At 54.0% G+C, this 9844-nt stretch overlaps 1 protein-coding gene across 1 annotated transcript in view; it reads left to right on the top strand.

The window, feature by feature from the left end:
- Window positions 1-5284: 5284 nt before the first annotated feature.
- Window positions 5285-9844, top strand: part of NLRC3 (NLR family, CARD domain containing 3) — a gene marked incomplete at its 5' end in the record, with an annotated part of 8545 nt that continues 3985 nt past the window's right edge. The window contains 5 exons of the mRNA XM_009875275.1: window positions 5285-5527; window positions 6270-8019; window positions 8264-8350; window positions 9062-9145; window positions 9431-9514. Of these exons, the coding sequence (XP_009873577.1) occupies window positions 5285-5527; window positions 6270-8019; window positions 8264-8350; window positions 9062-9145; window positions 9431-9514 (2248 nt within the window). The remainder of the gene's footprint in view (window positions 5528-6269; window positions 8020-8263; window positions 8351-9061; window positions 9146-9430; window positions 9515-9844) is intronic.

The raw sequence follows: 9844 nt of genomic DNA, 5'->3' as shown, positions 1-9844 counted from the left end.
GAAGGGCAGAAGCTGTTTGCGGGGAGAGGATCTGCTTTTCAATCAGCTGTGTGCACGTCCCTGGTAAAGTGTCCTCGGGGCAGAATCATTCTTCCTTTTGCGACTTGTGAGGTAGCAGGACCCTGTGAGAAGCCTTCTCTCTGAAACTAGCTTCACTTTCAGCTATTTAGAATTACCTGCAGACCGATTTTTGTTTGTTGTTTTTTTCTTCTGGTGAGATTAGGTATTGGGACTGCTGGCATTCAGCCCGGGGGTCGTTCAGGGCTCCTCGCCTCCAGGATTCACTATTTAACTCCCACTGTGTCTGGCCATTTTATTGTGGTTGGGAATTTGGAGAAAAAGAACCAGAACGAACCTGGTAGTGGTTAGATTTGGCACAGGAGGTCACTCTGCAATTGCAATCAATTTTGCTGGCGTTAAATCCAGACCCCCCCAAAATAAGACCATAACAGAAAGCCATATGTAAACTTAGATAAATTAGTTACCTGCAAATCTGCAAGTTTCATAACTGGGTATCATGCAGAAGATACTTCATCGCTTTGCTTAATTAACCTAAATTAAAAATGAGAAATCTTTTCCGTTCGGCCAAAAGGTGGCAGCCTGCATCCTGGCTTCGGGATTTTCTCAGCTGAGCAGGGAATGGCTAGACATGTTGGCTTGGCAGCTCACTGACCTCCGAAACCGGATCGGTTCAGGGTGGATGTACGGTAGGAGCAATAAATACAAGCTCCGCAGGTGTGTTGGTAAAGGAGCCTGAGATTCGCTGGAGGAAACCCAGCGCGCCAGGAAGTGGTGGGACGGTCTCGCAGGGCTGGTTTTTTCTCCGTTCCCATCTCTGGGGGAGGAAGAGCCGCAGTGAGACGAGTGCTGTGCTCCTGGGGTTCGAGCTGCACCAAGACACGTCGCCCCAAACTGGAGACCTATGAGGAACGGGCTGCACAGGCAAACCCCGCGGTGATGGGATGGGGAGAAGGCAACAGTCAGGCTGAGGGTTTCTGTGTGTTTGGGGGCACAGAACCACGCTGGAGTGGGCATTTAGCTGCTCCGTCAGTGCCTCGTTAATGATGCAATTATTAGTTCATATAAAAAGCTTTAAACAAATGTAAATACTGCAGACCAGCCCATTTTCTGATGTTTTCCCTATTTGGGTCGCTGCAGCCGTCCAGGCGCTCTTGCCCAGCACTTTGGTGCCTGTCTAGACGAGGCACAATTCAGCCCTGTCCCCTGCCCACCACAGCAGGTCAGGTCCTCAGGGCTCTGCTCGAGGTGCCATCAGGTGTCCCCTGGCATGGCCCATGAGTCGTCCCGAGGTGATGACCTCGGATTTCCATCTGCGGAGTGTCGCAGCCCGACGTGGCTGTGACGCTGCTGGCGGCGGCTGCGATGGCTCCTGTTGCGGGGCAGTGCTGAGTCCTCAGCACATCCCAAAGGTCAGGGTGATGGATCTGTCTGGGGGGAGAAGGGAACAGCTGCCGTATGAAAACTGAAGCCACTCCCTCGCAGGAGGAAGATCTGAGAGCCCAGGTAGAGCAGAGAAGCAGTAAATACCTGTTGTCTCCAGCCACCTTTATGCTGTGGCCATCCTGGGACTGTTTCTTCACCTCGGGAGCCCTGCAGAGCTTCTTGTGGTCTGTGTTGAACTTCCAGGAGCAAAAGCGCACGTATGTAACTAGAGCCAGAGATGAGCAGAGGCAGCTTCGACTACGTTCATATTTTCCAGTGCTGATGCCAGGCAGTCTGGATCTTGGAGCAGGACACAAGGTGATGAAAACCACAGAGGCTGTTTGGTAGAGGAGTGTCTGTGCACAGCCAGGGACCTTCCAGCACGGTGGTTGTGACTCTCTGGCACTGATGTGTTTTGTGCAGGGACCCTCTGCTAATGCGTGGTGGGACGCAGGGCTGGTGGGATGTGAGACTGAAGCTGCTAGAAGGATGCATCTGATGGGAGGATTTTCTCCTGGGCTGGATTCTTGGCCCACACCAGGCAAAAAAAAACATTCATGCCAAGTTCTTGCTAACAAAATCCTCCCATTTGCCTCACTGGAGGTTGCAGACGCCACTCCTTGGTTTGGCTGGGCAGCCTCCTGCCCTCCAGCCACTTACCCCGGTGTCACACGTGACACAGGCAGCAGGGCAGACACAAACCATCGCTGCATCACTGCTTCTCCAGCTGCTGGTGGGGCAGGGACCAGCACTTGTCCCTGCTTGATCCTGGCCAAGCAAGAGCTGCAAACCTGGGGCTGAGCTCCATGCACGCAGGATGGGTGCCACTTCCCAGTTTCAGGCACTGGGAAGTGTGACACTTCCAGAAGAAAACTTAACCTGGCAGCCTCCAGACAGGCTGGGTCACATCTTGGATACACCTCGGATCTCAGTAGGGGTTACAGAGATTGGCTTTGCCTGGTCCAAACTCTTCAGGCAGCTCCTGAATGAGTAGATAATGCCCTTCGCTCTCCTGGGATACAGCCTCCAGCATCGCTGAGTGGTCCTAGAGCTGCACCTGAAGCATTCCTTTTGGAAGGAGAAAAAAATTGCAGCCACTGCATTATTTCTTCTGCTGCTTTATTCTCCCTGTCAGAGGCCTTTGCACGAGCTGAGCCACGGCTGCTGGTTTCCATTATCAGGGTAACATTTTGAAGTAGCACCAGAGGACACCATCAAATAATCTCTGGTGCTAGAGCAGGCTTCCCCCTATCAAAGGGTTTTTTCTCGCTGGCTGTGTTTCAGAGGAAGGGATGCGGGGAATATTGCTGCAAGCAGCAAAGCCCACTTTCATTTTGGCTGTGTTCTTGGTTGCACAGCAAAGATGAGAGACCTGGGGACTGCTGCATGCAAAGACTTAATTGAACTTTCCAGGCCAGTTAGAGACAAAAAGACATCAAAGGATGAAAAATTTCCCATGAGTTGTTCACCAAGCTCTTTTAATTGATGGTATCTTAACTGACCAAGCAACTGCCTGGGGGCACAGCCTTGCTGTCACAGCCCTGCTGCTCCCCCTACGGAGAAAAGACCTTTGCCATGGGGCCACCATCGCTGCCAGGTGAACATGGACCTCTGCCACCTCTGAAACCAGGGCGGGGTCAGAGCTGGCCAGCCCAGGAAGAGCAGAAGGACCCAGCTTTCCCTCCTGGAGGGAAAGGTTGGGGGTTCAGACCCAGAAATGCCCACCCCTATGAAGGCTTGTCCAAGCCACATGTGAAACCAGCTGAGCAGGCGGGGATGGGCTCCTGCCTTGCCACCCAGCGCCTCTTGGACACCTACCTCACTCCACAGGACATGCTGCAAAGAGGTCTCGATGACAGATCCAGCCAAGGGGGTTTGTGAGGGACTCGGTTCTGGGAGATGCTGTGCCTGGTCCTCCCTCCTGCAGCCGGGCTGCTGCTGGTGGCTGAGCCCTTGTGATTTCTGGTGGGAGAAATAAACTTCAACATGGGTCTGCTGGCAGGAGGATGAACAGAAGAGTCTGCAATAGAGATATTCCGGACACCTTAACCTTGCACCATGGACCAGAAACTCTACCAGGTTTCCCTGGTCAAGCTACGTTTGTGCTTTCTCCTTAGAAGAGGTTGGATTTGACCAAAGAGTGCGTTACTTGCACCTGCTGGTGAGGCTACACCAAAGCCCCCACAGTGCCCACTCAGGAGTGGGTCTGGGCAAAGGCAATGCTGCCTGTGGGCAGGGACCTCGTCATGGTGCCTCTGACTGGCACACCTGGGTCTAGATTGCATGGATCTAGAGCATCCTGTGGGCCAGATGGAGTTGAGGAAAGGATGCTGTGCCAGGACACGGGCCAGGGCACCAGGACACCGTGTTTGCCCTGCTGCCATGATCAGACAGCCCCTGGGGTTTAGAAGTTCCCACCTGGACCTGGCCAGATCCTAGAGATGACTTCGGGGCTGCTGGAGAGGTCTTAGCACAGTGCCATCTCCTAAGTTAGGTGAAGCTGGGAGCGCTCTCCAGCGTGGAGGCTTCCCCTACTCCATCTCTGCTCTGAAACCTTTTGGCCTCAGTGAGCGGATACGCCTCTTCAAAACAAAACACCAAACCCACAGCATGGTTTGGCAGCAGCTGAGGGGGAGGGAGCAGGTAGATGCTCCTTCTCTGGGCGATGATTCACCAGTGCTGCCGAAAGTGGAGCATTTACAGAGCCGTGCAACAGGATGTGGTGTTGGCCACGCTCAAGCAAACCCCAACGGAGGCTCTGGACGGCGGCGAGGTGGGTTCAAAACCGAAACAAGCCCTTCATCAGTCTGCTGGCTGCCCCACAGCTTCCTTCAGAGCACAGAGGAGGAAAATGCATGAGTGTTTCACAGCCTTGCTGTCCTCTCTGGTGACAGTGGTGGCATTCAGGTGCTCACCAGGTGACCTGCGGATGGCATGGGGGCATTGTCAGGGCAATTAAAGCAATGACTCTGCCCCAGAAAGGCTCTGGCATAAGCAGTGGTGGGGAAGGCACCAAGGTTGTGGTGTATAAGGTCTGGGCAAAGATGTTGCAGCGTGATAGCGCCAGCTTTGCTCCTGCCAGGTCCACCACACTGGGGTCTCGGGTCTTAGACAACAGCTGATGAATGGACCCTTGGCTCAACCAAAGCCAGCGTTAGCTCGAGGTGAGCTCCCTCCCACACTGCTCCTGATGCTTTTCCTCTTTTTCCACCAGGAACATGGAGAAAGGCTAAGGAGCCCCAACTGTTGCTGTGAGCTGGCTGGGGTGACGTGGGGCAGTCCATGGGACAGCTGTGCTGCTGCCAACACGGTGCTCCTCGCCCAGGGCTCACCCATGTCACTGGAGGCCTCTAATGGAAGGTGAGTGGTGGCTTGGGAGCTGGAGATCCATAATCTCAGGGGTATTTCAGATTAGAAAATGGGAGAAGGTGGGGCACCAAGGTGTGAGGGTTGACAGTGGTTCCAATTCCAAGGTCTGGAGTATCAGCTGTGCTGGTGCTGATGCAGGGGGAGTGGCTGTCTCCAAAGACAAATGACCTTGCATGGGCTTGGTTTCCAGGATGAAATGTCATTTCATGGTTGCATTCTTCATTTTCTTTGACTTCCATTTCAATAGCTGCTGCCTTGACCAAACAGTTCGTAACAGAACAGCCTGCCACATCTTTGGGAGGGCGTCCTCTCAAGCAGGACTTTGGCAGGTCGCTTTGGAGGGCTCTAGTTTACCCCCTGCTACCTTCAGAGTCAGATGGGGTGTTCCACTGCTGCATTTCCCCACCACCCCTGAGCAAGGCACCCAGGGCTTGTTCAAGACTCAACTCTCTCCTGTACTCCTCTCTCACAGAGGCTTGGATCAATCGTTACCGCAAACAGCTGGTGAGGTCCATCTCACCGCAGTTCCTGGAGGAGATCATCTGCTACCTGCGGAGGCTGGACCTCCTCACAGCAGAGGAGGCCGGCCAAGTGCAGGAGGCCAGCTCCCTGCCCGAGCAGGTGAGGGCTGTGGTGGACGTCCTGGCTGGCAAGGGCAGCTACGCCTCCCAATCCCTGCAGAGCTTCATTGAGACCACCAACTCCCAGCTTTACCTTCACATCACTGTCTATGGTAGGCAGTCCACTTTGGACCCAATGAGGGGTGTCTGCATGCATGTCTTGGCTGTGGGTGCTTGCTGGAGCACCCCAAGATGTGCACAGAGCTTGGCAGCAGTGGCAGCTTCCAAAAGAGTGTCCATGCGAGTGACGGTGCCATCTCAGGGTCTCTGCTGGGGAAAGACACAGCCAGGGGGTGAGAAAGACTCTCCGCCAGGCGGAGACCTTCCTCCAGAGCAGACATCAGCCAAGGCTGGAGCCTTCAAACCAGGAGAGAAAGCAGGGAAACCTCCCCTGGCAAGAGGGTTGCAAGGAGAGCCCGAAGTTGGGGCAGCCACCAAGGGATGGGGTCAGGGATGCCTGGCCGTCCTCCTCTTGCCATCCTCCTGTTCCCAGCCCAGCTGCTGGGAGTGACTGGTGTGATCTGGACCTTGGGGAGATTAAAGACTCCTCAGGCTGCCCAGAGAGGTGTGCTGAGGCCAGCAAGGGGCCTGAAGGAATGTCCCTGGAGGAAGGCCCAGGGCTGAGCTTAAATGGGCTCCTGGACCAATGGGTGAGGCTGGTCAGGGCCATTTAGGTCTTCCCTTGGGACCCTGGCACGTACCTTCCCACCCAGACATAAGGGCTCTGTGCTGTTTCCCCTCTGCATGGATATGGCAGAAAAATGGAAGCAGCATCTCTCATTTGCATTTGTGGTTAATATTCTCCCCTTCACTGCCCCCTCCCGCCCCATTTAATTTCTCTCTGTGCAGAACCCATGGTGCAGAAGCACCTGGAGAGCCTCCAAAGCTACTATGGGAATGGCTTGGAGACAGGTCCCCTCCATCGACTCACGAACCTGCTGCTGGTGGAAGGTTTGACTGATATCCAGCAGAAGGAGCACGACATCCTGCAGATTGAAACCACCAAAGGCCTACGAAATGCATCCAAGAGCATTCCTCTGGAGAAGCTCTTCCTGCCTCTCTCCAAGGTCAGCATCCCACCTCGGATCTCTGTCACTATTGGAGTGGCCGGGATTGGCAAAAGCACGTTGGTGAAGCTGTTTGTCTACACCTGGGCAAAGGGGGAGATCAACAAAGACATCATCTTTGTGCTGCCCCTCACCTTCCGGGAGCTCAACACCTATGAGAAGCTCTCTGCCGAGAGGCTCATCTGCTCGGCGTTCCCTCACATCACCGAGCCAAACTGCATCTCGGCAGGAGCTGCCAGGACCCTCCTGATCCTTGACGGCTTGGATGAGTTCAAGACTCCTTTGGATTTTTCCAACACAGTAGTCTGCACCGATCCCAAAAGGGAGATCCAAGTGGACAATCTGATCACCAACATTATACGTGGCAACCTGTTGCAGGAAGCTTCTGTCTGGGTCACGTCACGGCCAACAGCAGCCACCCAAATCCCCAGTGGCCTTGTTGACCGGATGACAGAAATACGCGGTTTTGGAGCTACAGAGATGAAGGACTTCTTGGACCAGATGTTCCTTGACAACAGAGACCTGTCAAGCCAAGTCCTACATCACATCAGGGCTAACAGGTCACTACACGCCATGTGCACCATTCCTGGCTTTTGCTGGATTTCTGGCTCCTCAATCGGTCATTACCTAAAGAATAGCACTCATCAACTCCAAGAAACAACTACTGTCCCCAAGACCCTGTCAGAAATCTACTCCTATTATTTTAAAATGGCTCTGAGCCATCCAGAAAAACCAAGAGAAACTCTCAGGATTGAGCAGGCTGTGATCAACAGCAAGAGGATAGTGGGCAGCCTGGGCAGACTGGCCTTCTATGGGCTGCTCAAAAAGAAATATGTGTTTTACGAGCAGGATATGAAGGCGTACGGCATTGACCTTTCCCTGCTGCAGAGCAGCTTGTACAGTCAACTCCTACTCAGAGACGAGATGCAGTCGTTCACAGCCTACTACTTCTCCCACTTAACCATCCAGGAGTTTCTAGCAGCTATTTATTACTACACGGCGGCGAAGCGGGCGATATTTGACCTCTTCACAGAGAGCGGGATGTCCTGGCCCAAGCTGGGTTTCCTCAACCACTTCAAGAGTGCTGTTCAGAGGTCACTGCAGACAGAGGACAGGCATCTGGACATCTTTGTGCGTTTCCTCTCTGGGTTTCTTTCCCCGCAGGTGAACAAGCTGCTCTCTGGGTGGCTGCTGGTGAAGGATGAACACAACAGCTTCAGGAGCCAAGCAATCAGCTTCCTCCAGGGCTGCCTGAACACCGATTACGTCATCTCCTCGCGGGCAGTTAACACCATGCACTGCCTGTATGAAATTCAGCACATGGAGATCGCTAAGACCGTGGAAGAAGCAATGAAGAACGAGAGCTTGGCTGGGATGCTCACCCCTGTGAACTGCTCTGCCCTGGCTTATCTCCTGCAGGTCTCCGATGTCTGCATGGAGGAGACGAACCTCTCCAACTGCCTCACCTACAGCATCTGTAAGAGCCTGCTCTCCCAGTTGCTCTTCTGCCACAACCTCAGGTGAGTCCTGGTTGGATTGCACTGGGAGAAGCAGGCTGTGACTCAAAATCCCAGGTGTTGATGAGAGACGTGGGCCCACCACCGTTGCCCATCAGTAGAGCTGCCCTGGGCACGGCACTGGGTCAGCTCTGCTTCTGTTCTTGAGTTTTTCCACCTGTGATGGGCAGATGTCAGGAGAAGATTGTCCTTTCTCCACATTGTTCTCCAAACATTTGTTTTTGCTCTTTCCTTGTATCTTCTCCAGATTGGATAATAACCAGTTTAGGGACAACGTGATGGAGCTGCTGGGCAGTGTGCTGAGCGTAAAGGACTGCCAGATCCAGAAGCTCAGGTAGGTCCTGACCCAGGGCAGGCAGGCTGCTCCTGGGGATGCAGAGTGGAGCTGGGGGCATCTAAAACCAGGGTAAGGGTCCTTCAGGAACATCTCTCCCACTGGCTCCCTAGTGTGCCTAGTGACAGGGACAGCCCCACATGATCCCCTGCACCCAGGCATGGTGACCTTACCCTGTGTCCTCACAGTGGCTGGGCAGGCTATCATGCCCAGCCTTCCTGGGACTACTGTCTCTTCCCTGCTTCTAAAAATCTGTGTAGAAATCCATGGGTTATCCCAACAAACTGCTTCCCAAGGTCATATCTGCTGGACACATGAGGCTCTGCAGGATACAGTAGTTGTGTGGAGGAGACGTGCAGAGAGATGCCTCACCCCGGGCAGATGGGTCTCCACTTTCCTCACCTCCTGGCCCTTCTTTGTGGCTGTGCAGAGTGCCACATGCAGTGATCTGAGCTCCCTTTTCAGGACATGAATGAATTTTAAGTCTAGAAACTCCCCTTTCCCACTGTTCATACAATTCTCTACCTGGTGTCAACCCTAGAAGAGCAGACTTTGGAGCATCCACCACTTTGCATGATTGTACCAAAACCCAAATGCTCCCCATGGCTTTCCTTTTTTCAACCATCCCAGCTACATCCTGAGACATGCCAGGGGCTGCGAAAACCCTTCTCTCCCCCTGAAAAACACCCAATTTTTCTTTTTTCTGGACAGCTTGGCTGAAAACCAGATTAGCAATAAGGGAACCAAAGCGCTGGCCAGGTCGCTGATGGTGAACAGGAGCCTGACAGTGCTGGAGTAAGTGTTTCCCCTTCACCACCTCCTGCCCTGCATGCATTCCCCACCGGGAACCATTCTCATGGCTGCAACGGGGTCAGATCCCCAGTCTGAGTGAGCTGGGGAGGGTCCCCAGTCCCCAAAGCTACCACCACTCTAGAGGTGAATGTAACTCCTGTGAGCTGCCAGCCTGATGTCCCACCTCAGCAGTGTCTGAGACTGTGCCACACAGAGGCATTTGGCTTGAACCGGGCACGTGCCACTCTGGCTTTGCTAACTTTGGCTTTTCTGCCTGTCTCACCCCAGCCTGCGGAGCAACTCCATCGGCCCCACCGGAGCAAAAGCACTGGCTGACGCGCTGAAAAAAAATCAAGTCCTGCTCTCCCTGAAGTAAGTCTCAGCTCCTGCAGCACCTCTGGGAGCAGATCCCCAGGACAAACCCCCTCTAACCCTCTCCTGTCCCATTGAGGCTTTCCCACACTCCGAGGGCCAGCACGTGGGGAGATGCTGGGTGCAGCCTGGTTTGGTTGTGCCGGGCAGCGAGCATGAGCGTAGACTGCAGAGACCTGGTGATTGGGTCAGCCCTGGACCAGAGAGGTTGGGAACCTCCCATCTCTCAGCTTCAGTGGGTCCAGACTGAGGCTGAGGTCCATATCCATCCCTTGTGTGGAAGCTCACAGGGTGCTGGTGCACAGGAGAAGGCATGTCTTGTGGGAGAGG

This window comes from Apaloderma vittatum, unplaced genomic scaffold (genome assembly GCF_000703405.1).
Source record: "Apaloderma vittatum isolate BGI_N311 unplaced genomic scaffold, ASM70340v1 scaffold26538, whole genome shotgun sequence".
Taxonomy (NCBI): domain Eukaryota; kingdom Metazoa; phylum Chordata; class Aves; order Trogoniformes; family Trogonidae; genus Apaloderma; species Apaloderma vittatum.
This window is presented reverse-complemented; position numbering and strand designations above follow the sequence as displayed.